The 16,680-nt window shown below is 43.3% G+C and overlaps 7 protein-coding genes across 7 annotated transcripts; 4 read left to right on the forward strand and 3 right to left on the reverse strand. All coding sequences in view use genetic code 12, as the record gives it.

Annotated features, from left to right (window-relative positions):
- Positions 1-57: 57 nt before the first annotated feature.
- Positions 58-1,842, reverse strand: PGUG_01662 (uncharacterized protein; the record flags this gene model as incomplete). Its single annotated transcript, XM_001485941.1, has 1 exon — positions 58-1,842. One exon carries the CDS (start codon positions 1,840-1,842, stop codon positions 58-60), a length of 1,785 nt encoding a protein of 594 aa, XP_001485991.2.
- A 925-nt stretch (positions 1,843-2,767) lies between these two features.
- On the reverse strand, positions 2,768-6,712 carry PGUG_01663 (uncharacterized protein; the record flags this gene model as incomplete). Its single annotated transcript, XM_001485942.1, has 1 exon — positions 2,768-6,712. One exon carries the CDS (start codon positions 6,710-6,712, stop codon positions 2,768-2,770), a length of 3,945 nt encoding a protein of 1,314 aa, XP_001485992.2.
- A 341-nt stretch (positions 6,713-7,053) lies between these two features.
- On the forward strand, positions 7,054-8,391 carry PGUG_01664 (FAD-dependent oxidoreductase; the record flags this gene model as incomplete). Its single annotated transcript, XM_001485943.1, has 1 exon — positions 7,054-8,391. One exon carries the CDS (start codon positions 7,054-7,056, stop codon positions 8,389-8,391), a length of 1,338 nt encoding a protein of 445 aa, XP_001485993.2.
- A 20-nt stretch (positions 8,392-8,411) lies between these two features.
- On the reverse strand, positions 8,412-10,583 carry PGUG_01665 (uncharacterized protein; the record flags this gene model as incomplete). Its single annotated transcript, XM_001485944.1, has 1 exon — positions 8,412-10,583. The coding sequence occupies one exon, from the start codon at positions 10,581-10,583 to the stop codon at positions 8,412-8,414; it is 2,172 nt and encodes a 723-aa protein (XP_001485994.2).
- Positions 10,584-10,788: 205 nt separating this feature from the next.
- Positions 10,789-12,129, forward strand: PGUG_01666 (uncharacterized protein; the record flags this gene model as incomplete). Its single annotated transcript, XM_001485945.1, has 1 exon — positions 10,789-12,129. The coding sequence occupies one exon, from the start codon at positions 10,789-10,791 to the stop codon at positions 12,127-12,129; it is 1,341 nt and encodes a 446-aa protein (XP_001485995.2).
- Positions 12,130-12,807: 678 nt separating this feature from the next.
- CSP37 (Csp37p) lies at positions 12,808-13,953 on the forward strand (the record flags this gene model as incomplete). Its single annotated transcript, XM_001485946.1, has 1 exon — positions 12,808-13,953. The coding sequence occupies one exon, from the start codon at positions 12,808-12,810 to the stop codon at positions 13,951-13,953; it is 1,146 nt and encodes a 381-aa protein (XP_001485996.2).
- A 232-nt stretch (positions 13,954-14,185) lies between these two features.
- On the forward strand, positions 14,186-15,766 carry PRS (putative proline--tRNA ligase; the record flags this gene model as incomplete). The annotated part of the gene is made up of 1 exon (XM_001485947.1): positions 14,186-15,766. The coding sequence occupies one exon, from the start codon at positions 14,186-14,188 to the stop codon at positions 15,764-15,766; it is 1,581 nt and encodes a 526-aa protein (XP_001485997.2).
- Between the last annotated feature and the right edge of the window lie 914 nt (positions 15,767-16,680).

Raw genomic sequence — 16,680 nt, forward strand, 5'->3', positions numbered from 1 at the left:
TAAAAATGAGAAGAGCCTGCATCTGTGCACACGATGTAATTTTTAGCTATAAACACTCTACCAACCTTTCGAATGATAGTCATTCTCTATGTATTCGTCCTTCACCTCTACCTTTTCACTCCGAACCACTTTAGGAGGAAGAGGAACTTTCCCCAACCGATAATCGATGATGATAGAGTCCTTGAGTGATTTGCTCAATTCCGTTGACAACATCGATCTTCGGGTCAGCTTGGGAGACATCTTTGTTCCAGCTGCTCGAGGGCTTGCTCCCGAATTCGAGTCCAAAGTGATTGGAGACGATTTTGTGGACGAAGCCGTTGCGGGAGAATGGTCAGAGTTTTTGATGGACGTTGGTGATTTGAGTGAACTCAGTACAGGTTGAGGATCATAACTTTCCTCTGTTTGGTAGACAGGTGTGGTCTTTAGCTGTTCCAAACTGGCATGAATGCGTGCTTTGGCTCTGGAGCTGAAAAGTCCGGACAAACTCAACGAGCTCTTGGAAAGGAGGTTTCTGAGCGAATGCTCATGTACAGATCCTGAGTATTTTGTGAGACTTGACGAGAGGGCGTCATGAGGACTTGTTGCTAGGCCATCTTTACGCTCGTTGCTGTTGATACTATTCGACGACCGGGTTACATTGAAGTCAGAGATGCCAACAATCAGTTTCTGCTTACCAAGCACGCTGTCGTCTTCATCATTATCACTAGAGTAATCGTCGAGTATGTTATTCTTGACGTTGACATTGTGAAAATGGGGATAGTTTCTTGAAATGTTCAAAACACTATTGTATTTTTTGGAAAACATGATCGATGGTCGAGTCGTATTAGATGAATCGCGACCGCTACCTTCGATGGTAATGATTCCCGTGGTGGAGGAGCGCTTTAGTTTTGGCTTGGGGTTGGCAGTTCTGCGGTCTGGTGCTGCGGCCAATTCACTCAAGAACAATCCTGAGAGAAGTGATCGTGGCTTGCCCAACAGTGGAGGAGGAATGGTGTCATTGGAGCGATGTGGGGTCATGACGTCGGTGAGCGAACCCGTGTGGGAGTGGCTCAAATCACGTTTATGAAAGTTGAGAGAGTGATGTTGCTCGGCGGGCGGTTCGTCCTCAGATGAAACCGATACCCATTCGCTGTCGTCGTCAGGACGCGACAGACAGGAGGCATTTTCTGGTTTTTTCAGCCTTCTGAAAAGACTGGATAGGTGACCTCGGGTGGATTTTTCAGAGGATTCTGGTGGTGATGGGGAGTTTGCAATGAAAAAGATGTTGGAACGCAGGGGCAGTTGATTTGCAGATGATTTGTGGGAGGAAGCGACCGATTTGGCTAGCTTGTTGACGGAAGATTCCGCTTCGGACTCGGCAGGCTGGAAACCACGCACGAGCGATGGAGATTTTGAGGATTTGCTAGGAAAATAGCTGTCTGAGCGTTCTCGGGCTGTGTTCTCGAACGGAGCCGAGAGAGCTCCAGTATCACTATCGGAGTCGTAGAAATCGTCCTCTTCTTCGGATATGTCGGATATGTCCTCGCTATCGCTTGCGCTCTCTTCAGGAGCTGTTGCTGATACCTTGGAAGTATGGGAAAAGAGGGTGGTTTGTGAGTTGGAGCTGTGGTCAAATAACGACGGTCTTTTTTCGGATGACAATTCGATTTTCGAGTCTGATTCGACTTCGGAGTCGCCACAACGTTCACCACTGGGCGGGGCTGTTTTGGGTTCGGTTTTGCCGACTTCTGGAGCCGGTTTATCTCGCCTAAACATTTGAGCTGGCGACAGATGGGAAAGAAGGACGTGAGCGGTATGGGGAGACCAGGTTGTGCTTATAGATACCAGAAGTGATTGAGACATCCGATTATGAAGGAAAAGCCCGGATAATGGACGGAAAACTCCACCAAAGGTGAAACCGGATAAAAGTGGAAAAGTATGGAAACGAAGAAAATAGTGAGCCCCGAATATTTGCGTCCACTAAGACGCTTTTGTGGTTGTGGAACACGAGGAAATAGCTTGGAATATGTGAGAATTCTCTAAATTTACATCCACTAATTAGCTGCTTCCAACAGCACGATTCTGTCGCAGCTGATAACCATGACCGTTTTCGCATCCTGGTCTTGATTTGAATGACAGGGCGTGCGCGGCCCACGCGATAGGCGGTGCGACCGTGGGCAGAAGGCGGGAAGATAGGAGGAGAAGGTAAGAGATAGGGAAGGGAAATGTAGATGGAGTTGTGGATCGGTCAGAAATCGGGGGTAGGTTAGTTGTAGTTTGAACTTTTTGGGGTTTTTGCAGTATACAATATTTATCGTGTTTACAATTGCCAGCATTCTATTACAGTGTTTGTCATCTCGATTTCGCGCGGTATCTTGCATCCACGCACAAGTGTGATTTCGCTTACAAAAGTGTTCGATTTCGCAATAGTTACTTAACGACTCACAATTAAAGTTTTAAGATATGTATTTTTGGAAATTTTCAAAATACTAAAATATCTTTCCTCGAGTAGCTGCTGCCAGCAATAATGTTTACCAGTGGACAATTAGGTTCTCGTGGCTACATGGTATATCAGACCAGCCGCTTCAAACTTTGAAGCAAAAGTTGAGGAAGGCATTCCAATACTACTTCGCCGCGCAGCTTTCTGCTTCTAAGATGGGCTATCAAGATCAATGCAAAACTAACTCACTATAACAGTTATGCAAATTAGCTGCTGGTCATTTCGGTGCTTGACGAATCCGAATTTTCACTAGCCAATCTGTGCTAAATTCTGTGCAGTCGCTTGGTATCAATTAGATTCCTGCATTCTCCTTCTTGAACCCAAGGAGCCAGTAGCTCCTAATTGAGATTCATCTTTGTTCAATTGTAACTCAAAAAAATCCTCTTCAATATCGCCATCTTTGGAACCAAATCCGCCTCCACCGGGAGTTAATATTTTCACTCTGTCGCCTTTCCCGACTGTGATCGTATTTTTCCCGCCAAGGTAGACATTCCTTGTGGAAAAGGTGCCTGTTTCTTCGTTGTAGCTGTTCTTTATCCAAACGTTCCGTCCTTTTTGGCCATTTTCTCCTCCAGCCATACCATACGGTTCAAAAGTTCTCCTCTCCAGTAAACAGGTCACCGAAAGGTTAGGGTAGGTAAATTCAATTTCTCGAACGACACCGTCTCCACCACAGTGTCTACCCTGTCCACCCGAATTTGTACGAATTCTGAAATCATGGACCACTACGGGATATCGCTTTTCGAAAACTTCAACATCTGTCATTCTGGTATTCGTGATGTGACACTGTACACCTGATTGGCCATCCCATGTGTGTCCAGCACCAGCCCCACCAGCAATACTCTCGTAATATCCAAAGGATATGCTTTTTTCTTTATCATCAATGCCGAATGTTAAGTTGTTCAATGTACCTTGCGATGCTCCTGCAACTTTGAATGCTCGCAATATAACGTCAACAATTCTCTGAGAAGTTTCAACATTTCCGCCAACAACTGCTGCCTCGAATGAAGGATCAATAACGCTGCCTTCTCTTGTTAAAATGCTTATTGGTTTGAGACAGCCGTTGTTCAATGGAATCTCCATATTAATAAGTGTTCTGAGAACATAAAGCACGGCTGAATGAAGAATAGACTTCGGAGCATTCAAGTTGCCATATATTTCATCTCCAGTGCCACGAAAATCAAAAATGGCTGTACCTTCTTTCGAATCAATAGATATATCAAGACAAATTGGAGTTCCGTCATCTAGGTAATCGGTGGCACTTAATTTACGCCCCACGAACTTGCGCTCTGTCGATCTCAAAAGATTCTTCACAGCAGTCTCAGCAACCTCTTGAATTCCTGACATGTACAAAGCAACCACCTCGTAACTGTACTCATCAGTGAGCTTCTTCAATAAAGTGAGACCTTTGTAGTTTGCAGAGACCTGCGCCTTCAAGTCAGATAAATTGTCAGACAAACATCTGGTTCCAGACGACCCTGGGTACTTAGCGGGCTCTTCAAGTAAAAGACGAGTCATTCCCACGTCATCAAACTGTCCCTCACTATAAAGTTTGTGGGTAATGATAGCTGCTCCTTCTTCGTATATGACCTTAGAATTTGAGGGCATACTACCAGGTGAAATGGAGCCGATGTCAGCATGGTGTCCCCTCGAAGCTGCCCAAAATAAAGGAATTGCGGAATTGTCGACAAAAATAGGTGTAATAACAGTGATATCGGGAAGGTGAGTTCCACCGGCTTTCGGATGATTCGAAACGAAAACATCTCCAGGTTTGATATTTCCATCCCACAATCTAATTTGGGCTTTGACTGCAAATGACATAGCACCAAGATGAATAGGTATATGCGGGGCATTTGCAATAAGGTCCCCATTCTTATCAAAGATTGCACAAGAAAAATCCAACCGTTCTTTGATATTTGTCGAAATTGCAGTTTGCTCTAAAGTCTTGCCCATTTGTTCTGCAATAGACATGAACCTATGACCAAAAACCGATAACTGAACGGGATTCACAGTTGTCTTTGATATATTCGTATTCCTGATGTTTTCAACAGATAGCAAGATGTGTTCCCTCAATATAACACCCTCAGATTGCGGATCAAGCAAAACGGTTTGAGTATCATCTAAAATAATTGCTGGCCCGCGGACCAAGTTTCCACAACTCAAGTCATTCAAATGATACACTCCGATATCGAGCCATCCATGCGCTTCGAAATAAGTCATTTGCCTCGAATGAGCATCAACTACATTTAATGATCCAGACAGCTTTAGTTGACGATACTCAGCAAACGGATTGTGAACAGATCTTTTGCCAGTATGAACCTTTAAAAGGACTTGAATGTCTTGCACGAGCACTGCTCTATCTAATGTGAATCCAAACTCACGGTTGTGGCGTTCAATGAATAAAACATCACAGTTATGTTTTTCACCCTTTGGAATAAGTAATTTTGAATCAGCCCCTTGATAGTGCATGTTCAAGTAAACCTCTAAGGTAGTATCAAACTCTGTGAGACCTTGCTCAGTATAATCTTCGAACGCCGCCTGTACTGCAGAAGATATAATTCTGTTGATATTTTCATGGCTCCCACTGTTATACTCAAACGAAACAGGATGCTGTTTTTCGATCATGATATCTGCCAAACTAATACCATACGCAGATAATAATGAAGAATATTTGTGTAGTGCAATATGCTTGATTCCCAAATTACGTGCCAAAGCAACCGCAAACTGACCACCGGATCCCCCAAAACAGGCTAAATTGTGGTCTGATGGATTAAATCCTTTCGCTTCAGTTAAAGAACGAATTGGTCTACTCATAGACTCAACTGCAACCTTCAAAAAGCCGGCAGCAACTTCTTCTGCTGAAAGTGGCGAGTCATTGGGTCTCTCAATATTGATTTTTTTGGTTAATTGATGCATAAGGTTAGCTGTAGCCTCTAAGCTCAACAGTTCGTTTTGTCCAGGTCCGAAAATCTTAGGAAAGTATCCTGGAATCAATCTACCAAGAAATAAATTTGCATCTGTAACAGTTAAAGGTCCGCCTTTTCTGTAGCAAGCAGGACCGGGGTCTGATCCTGCTGATTCTGGACCAGATACAAACATTCCATTTCTCCAGAATAACATGCTACCACCGCCCGCAGCAACAGTTGAAATATCTAACTGTGGAGTCTGAAGGCTCACCTGGTTAACCACTGTTTCGTATATGTGCTCAAAATTTTCGTCAAACCTGCTAACATCAGTTGAAGTTCCTCCTGCGTCAAAGCCAATGGTAGCCTTTCTTTCTTCGCTATCATAACAGGTCAAACCATAGCCAACTAAGCCACCGGCCGGGCCAGAAAGAATCGCTTTTAGTCCAGTAAATTTATACCATGGGCAAAGACCACCGTTGCTTTGCATGAACAAAAGTTTATTTCCGAGCGAGTCGAGTCCGCCTTCAAATCCATGGCTGATACTTTTGATATACTCATGCAAAATTGGGCTCAAATAAGCGTCAGCTACTGTGGAAGAAGCTCGATTCACCATCCCAATCATTGGCTGAAGTTCATGAGATACAGAAACAGAGAATCCAAGTTTTCGACAGATGTCTGCAACCTTTTGTTCATGAATAGGATAGACGAATGCATGCACAAAACAAATGGCAAAACAATCAACTGTTTTCCTCTCGTGTAAAGCTTCAAGCTGGTTTTCGATTTGCTCATAATCTGGCTCCTGTAAAACTTTAATCAACTCGCCGGATGCTCCTCGTCTCACATTTTCGTCTTCTTCAACAACCAATTTTGATCCTCCACCTTCGCTAAATCCAGCTGGAGTGACTCTTTCATCAATCTCAAGTACTTCGCTGTATAGTTGATCAAACTTATGTGCGCTGAGATCAAATATATCTGGCCGAGTTTGGTTACCAATGGCTAAAACATCTTTAAACCCTTTGGAAGTAACTAAACAAACTTTCGCTCCCTTTCGTTCCAATAATGCGTTTGTGGCAACAGTAGTTCCCATACGCACACTTTGGATATTGTCCAATTTCAACTTTTGTCCCTGGGGTATCTCATGGTTTTCAAACTTGGAGAGAACTCTTCTAATTCCTTCAGTGGGGGCATCGAGATAGTTTGCAGGATCTACTGAAAGAAGCTTGAAGACATAATCTTCATGCCCATCCAATTGGCCGATCACGTCGCAGAACGTTCCGCCTCTGTCAATAGAAATCTTGATTTTAGGTTCAAAATTGGACTTTGTCATGAATGAGGATAACTTTCTTGAATTGCAATTGATTACAGAAGGCCCGCTTTAAATGGTATACGAACATTACATTGACATGATAGATAGGAACCTCGGCATTGGAGTTTTTATCCGATCTTCTCTTAACGATAAGACAATCGAATTAACATACTTGAATGTATGGCTTATATGCTTATCATGCAACAATACTACTAGATCGGACAACTAGTTGGGGGTCCCGCTCTATATACAGGAAAGAACATCGGCTGCAAAAAAGACACTGAATTTGATTGACATCTGATCGGAACTGTTGCCAAGCAAATGGATGCATTTGCCCAAATCTGCTCGATATAAGAGGCAGGATGTCTTGCGTTCTTGGTACAGAGATCATCTTGCAATTGAATATGTCAAATGAAGTCGAATGGAAACCATTGAACGTAATTGTACTAGGAGGTGGTATTGGGGGTTTGGCTTGTGCGGTTGCGATGAGAAGAGCTGCACATCAAGTCACGGTGTATGAGCGATCAGACTTTTGTGGTGAGGTTGGAGCTGCTATATCTTGCGCATCCAATGGGGGTAAGTGGCTCCACGAATGGGGAATTGATATGGAAAAAACCAAACCGGTAATTTTGAAATCTTTGATCAAGCATCGTTGGAATGACGGCGAAGTGTTCGAAACTCTCGCTTTTGATGGATATGAGAAACACTTTGGTGTCCCCTATTATAATTTCCACAGAAAAGATATTCACAGCTCCCTTTATGACGCAGCTACGAATGTGAATCGCGACGGAACTCCTGCTCAAATAGTGCTCAATCATGAGGCTGTTGAAATTGATTATGAAACATGTTCTGTTACTTTTGAAAATGGAAAGACTGTTTCGGGAGACATTATTCTAGCTGCTGATGGTATTAGAAGCCGGACGAAACCCCAGCTTGGAATTACGCCCGTCTTTGAAAAGGCCGATTCTTCTTGTATCCGAGTTTTGTACGACTCTGAAAAAGCAAAGCAATTAGGGTTACTCGATTTTGCTTCAAATGATGCCATTGAATTTTGGGGTACGAACGAAAATAAGATTGTTATGTCACCTTGCGAAAACGGTAGAACTGTTTGCTGCTTGTGCTTTTACAAGTGTAGCGAAAAGTCTTACAACACCTTTAATCGTAAAGTTTCATTGGAGAGGCTCCTTGAAGTTCTCCCCGACCTTGACCCTCAACTATGTCAAATTTTTAAAGAATGTGGATACGAGATTAAAGAATGGGGTTTGTATATCCATGAACCTCTTCCTTACTTCTTCAAAGCAAGCAAGTCAGGAAAGAAGGGGGTAGCTCTTGTTGGTGACGCCGCTCATCCAATGATGCCGGATCAAGCCCAGGGTGCAGTTTCTGCTATTGAAGACGCAGGCTGTCTCGGAGAAGTCTTTTCTAAAGAGCATGATTTAAGTGTCGAAGAATCTCTCATGATCTATGAGCTGGTTAGAAAAGAGAGAGTAACTAAGATCCAAGATGCTTCTTTGAGAGCCAGAAGAAATTTGAATGAGCGAATGGGCTGGAACAAGGATTTGGCGAACCCTCACAAGCTATCTCTTGTAGAGGTATGTGGTTACGATATGAAGGATCACATCAAACAGGCTGTAAAGCTGATCAAGCAGAAGCAGTTTGTAACGTATTCAGCTGAACAATTTGTACACATCCTTTCATAAGTATTCACTCCAATTATAAATCATTTTTCAACAATAATTGCATCCAAATCGTCAAACAATTCGTTCAACAAATTTATGTCTTCTTCGTTATACTGGAAATTCAAAGGTGAAAAAGTATACCTGGCTCGAGATTCGGTGCTGAAACCTTGCACCCTTTGTGAAGATAATTGACCAATTATTTCGTCGTATCTGTTCGAAATACTTTGATTAATATCATGAAGTATTGCCTTTTCTTCACTGGTGTTATTTTTCATTCCCATACTGAAATCCAATTGAAATTCAATAAGTGCAAATCGATTCAAAATATTAATATAGGAGGACTGACCTCTCGACTGGAAAAGAACTTTCAAGGAGCTCAACAATTTTAAGATTTGCTTGAATTTACCTTTGGCTATGAGATTTCCATGCAATCGAATTTCAATAAGTATATCCAACATTACTTCCAATTTGCGGATTAAACGCTGTGCCTCGAAGTTGCCCGTGGAGTTAAGTTCCTCATCAAGTTGAAGGATTAGACAAATGATAAGACTTACAGTTGAACTACATATGTAATCCAACTCAGTTATATCAAAGATGTTGAGTAGCCGTTTTCTGCGAAGAATTAGTAATATCTGTACGGATTTACTTGTAGATATCGCAAATGCTCTCAAGGCTTTTTGAACACCGTTAGGTAATGTCTTGATCAAGATATTGCTATTTTGAAACTTCAATGGGTCACGAAATGCTAGTATGGAAAACCTGGCTAGATGTAGCACAATTGGAACGGATGCAAGGTGAACATGATGATAGTAGTTCAAGTGAATTCCAAGAACAAGCTTCTGAGATGGACTAGTAAAATTTGGAGAGCCAGGTTCCGTTGTACTCAACACTTTCTGCGTCAACTCATTTATGTCCGTGAACTTTTGGCTCATCGCAGTCAACGCTTCAAGTGTCGATAAGATCGACTTCAAATAGTTCTTTGTATCCATCGCGGAACGCAGCGTATATACCTCGTGAACAATTCTCTCCGCTATTTTTGCTAGTTCGATATTGAACTCGGTAGAGCTTGAAATTGATTTTGGTATTTCGGTTTCGATTTCCTGTTCATGAAGTAAAATGGGCTGGCCAATCCTACAACTGAGAAATCGGTTCAATGAATATGTAGACCAGAATAAATGCAGGTGGTCGAACCCTTCTTTGTTGAGTCGATTGGGGTACAATGACTTCTTATGAAGATTTAAAGCTATGCATAATTCCAAGGCATTCAAGGTCACCATTGCTGATCGGTTTTTCTTGTCAAAGCATCTCATGTACAATGCAACGAGTCCCAATAATTCTATCACTTCAAATGTCTCTGATGGATTGTGGTGAGAAATAGTTAATATCTGCATGGCCAGTGGTAGATAGGACATTACAAGCTTATATGGAGTTAGTCCCGGAATTTCCTTGGTAGCTAAGGACGAGCCGTTCAATTTATAGGCAAATATCAGCCCTAGCGCTGTTACCATTAGCGTCTTGCAACCAAAATACTGATAGTCTACTCGAGCCGATGGGAGGCGTAGGTATCCGTTGCTTCCTGTACAATATCTTGTCACATCCCTCATGAACTTGGATGGATCAAAGGTTAGAAATCCGTAGTCAACATTATCTAACATTAGCTGCAATGCTTCTTCCATTTCCTTTGAAGTGAGGGACGTAAGGTGATTCTCGATATCAAATTCGGTAGTGCTCATTCCCTTGGCAAACATGACTGAATCATAATTATCTTCCTCTACTAGGGAGGTAAAATTGGGCATAACATCAACTTCTGATAAGTTTTTCTTGAGATCATCATCAATACACCAATGTATGAGATTGTAACATACTAGCTCACTGGAACCTGATCCCAAAAATAGTGAAAGATTCATTTTATTTTTCTCCATATTTTGGCTGTTCTCTGCTTCAAAGTAAGCAGGGAGGCTTGAAGTTTCTTGTGCACTTATGATCTCTTCTAGCTCGCGAATACGACTCTGAAGAGCATGGATTTGTGTGTCCATTACACTTATTCTTCGTGGCCGTCGTGGGCGATTTTCGAACACACATGGCAGTTGGGAAACATTGCAATTACGACATGGCTCAGTGCCACTACATTTCACCTTGCGTACACGGCAGCGGATGCATGCTTCACGAGATTTAAGGGGGCTACTAGCTTCATGTTCCATTAGCAGTGTCATGTTTGCATATCATCTGGGTTCCTAGGGTAACAATATGAAGCCTGCATAGTAATGCATAGATAAGGGTTCGGGATCATCAAATTTGTTCCGATCGCTGAACAACTTATCTGCCGGATTGGGTGCAAATTGCTATATCTGTAGCTGTAGTTACTTTGAAGGAGAATATAGATAAATAGCCGAAAATCCAAGCAGCTACCCACTAATCATGTTTGGGAAAGAAGACCTGTCCGTTCCTGGAACAGTTTATATGGTTGACCTCGACGGTCTGCAAAGAGTTCAAGAAACCAATACTCATGGGGCAAACGTTATATTAGTTCCACAACCAAGCGATGATCCGAACGATCCACTCAGATGGCTGACAAGAAAGAAACTTCTTCAATTTTGGTTTTTATTTTTGTGGGCTTTTATGCAAGGAGTTATTACGAACTGGACCGGCCCAGTGTTCAGTATTTGGATGGAAGAGCTACCTTGTACTCAGATGCAATTGAATATCGCCAGAGCTCTCATGCTATTATTCTTATGCATGGGTTGTCTCTTTTTGCAGCCTTTAGCCTTAAAATTAGGACGGAGAATGGTTTATGTTTGCTGCACGTTGGTGCAGATTGTGGTCTGCATCATAGGCTCCCAAATGAATTCAATCAAAGTCTTCTACTTGATGCAGATCCTCACGGGCATAGCCGCATCTCCAGGAGACGCATTAGTGGAGATTTCAACAACAGATGTCTTTTTCCAGCATGAAAGGGCATCCAAATTGACGTGGTTCATTTTGGCGCTTTACGGAGGGTGTGATTTGGGACCGGTAGCTGCAGGATACATCGTTAGTAACCTATCGTGGAGGTGGTGCTATTGGATACAACTCATCATATTCTGTTGCATGCTTGTTCTTCAAATTTTGTTTATGGAAGATACAACGTTCTCCCGAATTGACGAGCACGATACCGCATCCTCTGAAGAGCCCATATTGGTTGAAACGGCTCTTAAGAACAATTACAAGGTCAGCGAGGACGATGTAGAAATCGACCGGCCTTTACGTACTTTTTGGCAAAGAAGGGCGCTTTGGGAATCAGAATATGGTGACCATCGACCCTATTTGGCCCTTCTTTTACGACCTTTCTTGCTTATAGGATTCCCTGGAATTATTTGGAGTGGTCTTGTTTACGGTGCCCAGATGTTTTGGTTATCACTTTTAGCGGTTACCCAGTCTGCATTCTACTCGGCACCACCATACAATTTCAGCGAAGCAAGCGTTGGCTTGACAAATGTTGGAGCGTTCGTGGGAGTGCTTATCGGGATGTTTTATGGCGGACCTTTTGTGGACTATTTAACAATCAAGCTTACCCAGAGAAACAACGGAGTTATGGAGCCAGAATTCCGATTATGGGCTATGGCAATTCCCACAGTATTTAATGCCGGTGGGTTACTCGCATATGGCTTGAGCATCTACTATGGAGCACATTGGTTCGTTTCAGTTGGAATTGGCCCAGGCTCTTCTAGGATTCTCGATGTCCTCTTCTGGAGGTATTTGCTTAACATACTCAGTGGATAGCACTCCTAATTTGGCTAAAGAAGCACTTGTGCTTATCTTGGTAATGAGAAATCTTATCGGAATGGGATTCACATTCGCAATTGGACCATGGCTCGACAAGTGCGGCGTTATGGAAACTACCTGCTTGATGTTTATGTTGAGCGTGTTGATCAATGCTCCATTTATTTTGTTCTTAAAGTACGGGAAAAGCCTTAGGATCATGACCAAAGCAAGATATGAGCGCTATTCAGATCCACATCTTTCAATGGCACATGTTTTTAGATAAATTGATGATTTTAGAGCGATGGTTTGACTTCAGTTGTGTTAGAAGACCTGTATGCTGAAAATAGAGGTGTCTGCTACAGAACACAACCGGCTGCTGAGACAAAGTCAGGTTAATTGTAAAAGCTTCAGGTTTAAGCGGATAGCTCAAATACCATATCTGAGCAACGAAGATGGCCTCATCCGTGATATAGCTCTAACAATTATCTATTTGGTCTTTCGGACCAGCTTAATGAAACTCGTATTCGATTACGTCAGAATCACGATTAACACCGAACTCCACCTGCAGCCTTGCCCCATTCAGTGCGGCACGCATGTGGGAGCAAGTGTGATCATTTTTTCGCAGTCGTAGCAATCCTATAAAGGCAGCAACACCCTACATATAATTTCACTTCCTTAGTCTGATTATTTCAAATCATGGGTAACGGTACTAAAATTCTCGCTACTGGCGCAATTGCGGCAGGTGGTCTCTACTACTATGACCAGAACGTGCAACCAATCTTCTCCCGTAGAAAGGTTCCCCCTGCTCCTAATTCCACCTACACCTCAACTTACGGTAAGCAGGCTGATCCATTCGAAGAGAGAACGAATGAACTTGACCTGCGTGTGTCGACATACAAGACACCTCAGCAAAAGAAGATTTCTCAAAAGGCTGAAAATGCCTATGATTCGATCAAGCACTCTTCGTTGGTCAACAAGTTGTCATCCAAATCGGACGAATTGGAGAACAAATTGGACGACCACAACAAGAACGCGTTGGTTCGTCTTGGCGACAAGTACATTGACTTGGTCAACAAGGTGAGTGGCGATGGTCCCATCTCCGAGCGTGAGTTGCGTGAACGTGCCAACAGACTCCAGGCGAGAGCCGACAGGGAGGCTTCTTCATGGTTCAATTGGTTCGGAGCCAAGAAGGACGAGGCCGGCGACAGATTGGATGACGCCAGAAAGCACGCCGAAAGAGAAAAGAAGTCGTGGTTCTCGTGGGGTGAGAAGAAGGCTGACGAGGCTTCCGACAAGGTTGAGGCCAAAAAGAATGAGTTGTCCAAGGAGGCTTCATCATGGTCTTCTTGGGGCCAGAGAAAGAAGGACGAGGCTGCCAACAAGTTAGATAAGGAAGCATCGTCGTGGTCTTCTTGGGGCGAAAAGAAGAAGGATGAAGCTGCCGACAAGTTAGACAAGGAAGCATCGTCATGGTCATCTTGGGGCTCGAAGAAGAAGAACGAGGCCGAAAGAGAAGTCGACCGCACCAAGAAGGACTGGGCTGACAGTGTTGAAGACACCAAGAGAGCTGCTGAGGAACGTTACAATGCGTCCAAGGATGCTTTGTCTAGCACCTACAACCAGGAGAAGCAAAGAGCCATTGACCAGTACAACAGATCAAAGAATGCATTGGACGACTTGACCCAATCTTTCGCCGACAAGACACATGCACTTTTCAAGACGCCTGAACCTGAAAAGGAGGAGAAGTTGCGTCGTGCTCGTGCTGACTTGAAGAGCTCTCTTCAAAACTTGAAGTCGTACGGCGGCGATGTCATTGACGATGTCACTTCCAAGTTCAAGTAGAACGTTTATAGTGAATACACTGACAGTTGACAAATAAAGTAGACATGTGAACTATGAACACACTGCAAAGGCAGTCTGAGACACTTTCTGAATCGGTATTTCAATCAGAATCTACTCAGTATTTCTCTCAGCATTTTTATTCAATCCTTGTCAATGTCTCACTCAATATCTCACCCAGTATTTCTCACTCGTAGTTCACTCAATTTTAAATTATTTTCGATCTCACATTTTCATGCTCCGCCAATTACCACGAATATACCTGACCAATGCCGAAATACTATCCAAGGACTTCCGCAAGGTCCCTACGCATCAACTATACACTAAATTGGGGTTCATAAACCATCCAAAGCAAGGTTTGGTTCATTGGATGCCTCCTGGTTGGAACATGGTTCGCAAGCTTCAGACGATTATTCATCGCCACATGGTCGGTGCCGGGGCAGAAGAGGTCAATCTCTCTTTGCTTTCATCTGCTGAACTCTGGAACAAAACTGGAAGGTGGGAAAATAACGAATTGTTCAAATTGAACGATGGAGAAACATGTCTAGCAGCGACATGCGAAGAAGAGATCACACAACTTGTGAAAAACCAAATTGCTTCCTATAAAAGTCTTCCCTTGTTATACTATCAGATCAAGGAAAAGTATAGGGACGAAAAGAGACCACGAGGAGGACTTCTTCGTGGCCGAGAGTTTCTCATGAAAGATGCCTACTCGTTCGATATCGATGAAAAGCTGGCTATGGAAACGTACAATACGGTTGTCAATGCTTACCATGGTGTATTCAAGGAGCTCAAGGTTCCATATGTGAAAGCGGAGGCCGATACAGGAGATATTGGAGGATCCTTATCGCATGAATGGCTCTATTTGCACCCACAAGGTGAAGATACAGTTTTTGTGTGCAAGTCTTGTGGAACAACTTCGAACATGGAGAAAACTTTCTCATTCCCACAAACTCCCCAGGACTGTAAGAACGTGAGTGTAAGGTATTTCACCACTAAGGATGGGAACACTTTGGTATGTGCCTACTTTCCATCGGACAGAATACTTCAACCAACACTTCTTAAGGAGGAGATTCCTGATATTGACTTGAAGAATACTGAAAGCGACAAAATCCTCGACCAGTTTTCCAATCCTGAAACCATGTTGAACAAGAAAGTTGTGCGGATCATGGACAGCAGACTTACATCCCGGTCTCATTTTCCAGACTTTCCCATTCCGTTTGTTAACCGTTCCTTCATAACCACACTCACAGACATTCCAATTGTCACCGCCGAGGCCGGAGAGATTTGTGGAAGCTGTGAGGATGGAGAACTCGAGTGTCTGAGGGCCATTGAAGTGGCTCATACTTTCTATTTGGGCGACAAATATACCGACCCTCTAGAGTGTACAGTGCAAGTTCCAGGGCCCAATGGAGTTACAGAAGAACGCAACTTGATGATGGGATGTTATGGAATTGGATTGAGTCGAATAATTGGAGCCATTGGAGAAATTTGCAAAGATGAAAATGGGTTCAGATGGCCAGCTGCGATCAGTCCATGGACAGCTACAGTTATCACTTCTGGTGAATTGGGTGAGGATTTGAAGCAAACGTTGGAATCAATGAACATAGACATGTGTGTGGATTCCAGGTCCAAGGTGGGAATTGGTAAGAAAGTTCGCCAGTCGCAGGCCATGGGTATACCGATAAGCATCATTGTGGGCAACAAATATCCACAAATAGAGGTGAATGTTCGGGGAGTTGGCAAGGACGAGGTGCGGATGGTGGGTGTGGACGAGTTGGGGGAGTATGTGGGGAGAGTGTTGAAGGAGATTTGATGTAAATAGAAATCAGTGAGAATAGAGAATAGTGAAGAGACGAACATGATTAAAATTTAAATGGAATAAAGAGTCAAACATATATTCAGCAAATCAAACACAGATACGAAACAATCAGTTGGTATATTGGATCTACGAAAATTCAGCTAAATGGGACAAAACGTATTTCTCGTAATGTGAGATAGACACTCTGTCTATCTCACCAAACCACTTCGAAAATTCTCCACTTCAGCTCCTTCGCCAGCAACACGCTACACAGTTAACCTTCAACTCTTCCTATACACTCCCTACACTCCTTTCTCTCCCTACTCTTACCTTCATTTGCGTATATTACGACGTAAACTTTCCAGTGATCTTGGCAAATACATGCAAAATAATCACCGAAAATATAAATCCAACCGCCAAAAACAACACCACCAATGGGTCCACGCGGAACCCTTGCGCCTCGTCAGTGAATAATTGCATCATAGTGGCCGAAGAACCTCCAGCTCCGGCAGCTCTAGTGGATACTGGAGCGGCGCTAGCAGCCTGGGACTTCTTGTCGGCGACCGTTTTTCTTTTCTGGGCATTCCTTAACCCTCCTGGAGCTTGTGACTGTGTTAGAATTCATCGGTGCTAAGGTTTTGGAGGGTACATACCATTTGACTTGACTGGGTATCTGTGCTGGCCTCACCTGGTAAAACGCGGCGTCGACATCGTGGTGCACTGGAGGTGGTCCGTGACAGTTTCTCGAGGCCCGGTGGTGAATTTTTTTCTCACTGATTTCTTTCCTTGATCGAGGCATATCCAGTACCATAGCCACCTGCACCCATATTCAAAAGGTGTTTGCTACATACTTGTGCGTAGAAGTCGTCGCAGAATCACCAAGGACTTTTTTCGTTTGCTGATTTCACTCAAATACCCACTTTTTCATC

This window comes from Meyerozyma guilliermondii, genomic scaffold (assembly GCF_000149425.1).
Source record: "Meyerozyma guilliermondii ATCC 6260 scaffold_2 genomic scaffold, whole genome shotgun sequence".
In the NCBI taxonomy this organism is placed as follows: domain Eukaryota; kingdom Fungi; phylum Ascomycota; class Pichiomycetes; order Serinales; family Debaryomycetaceae; genus Meyerozyma; species Meyerozyma guilliermondii.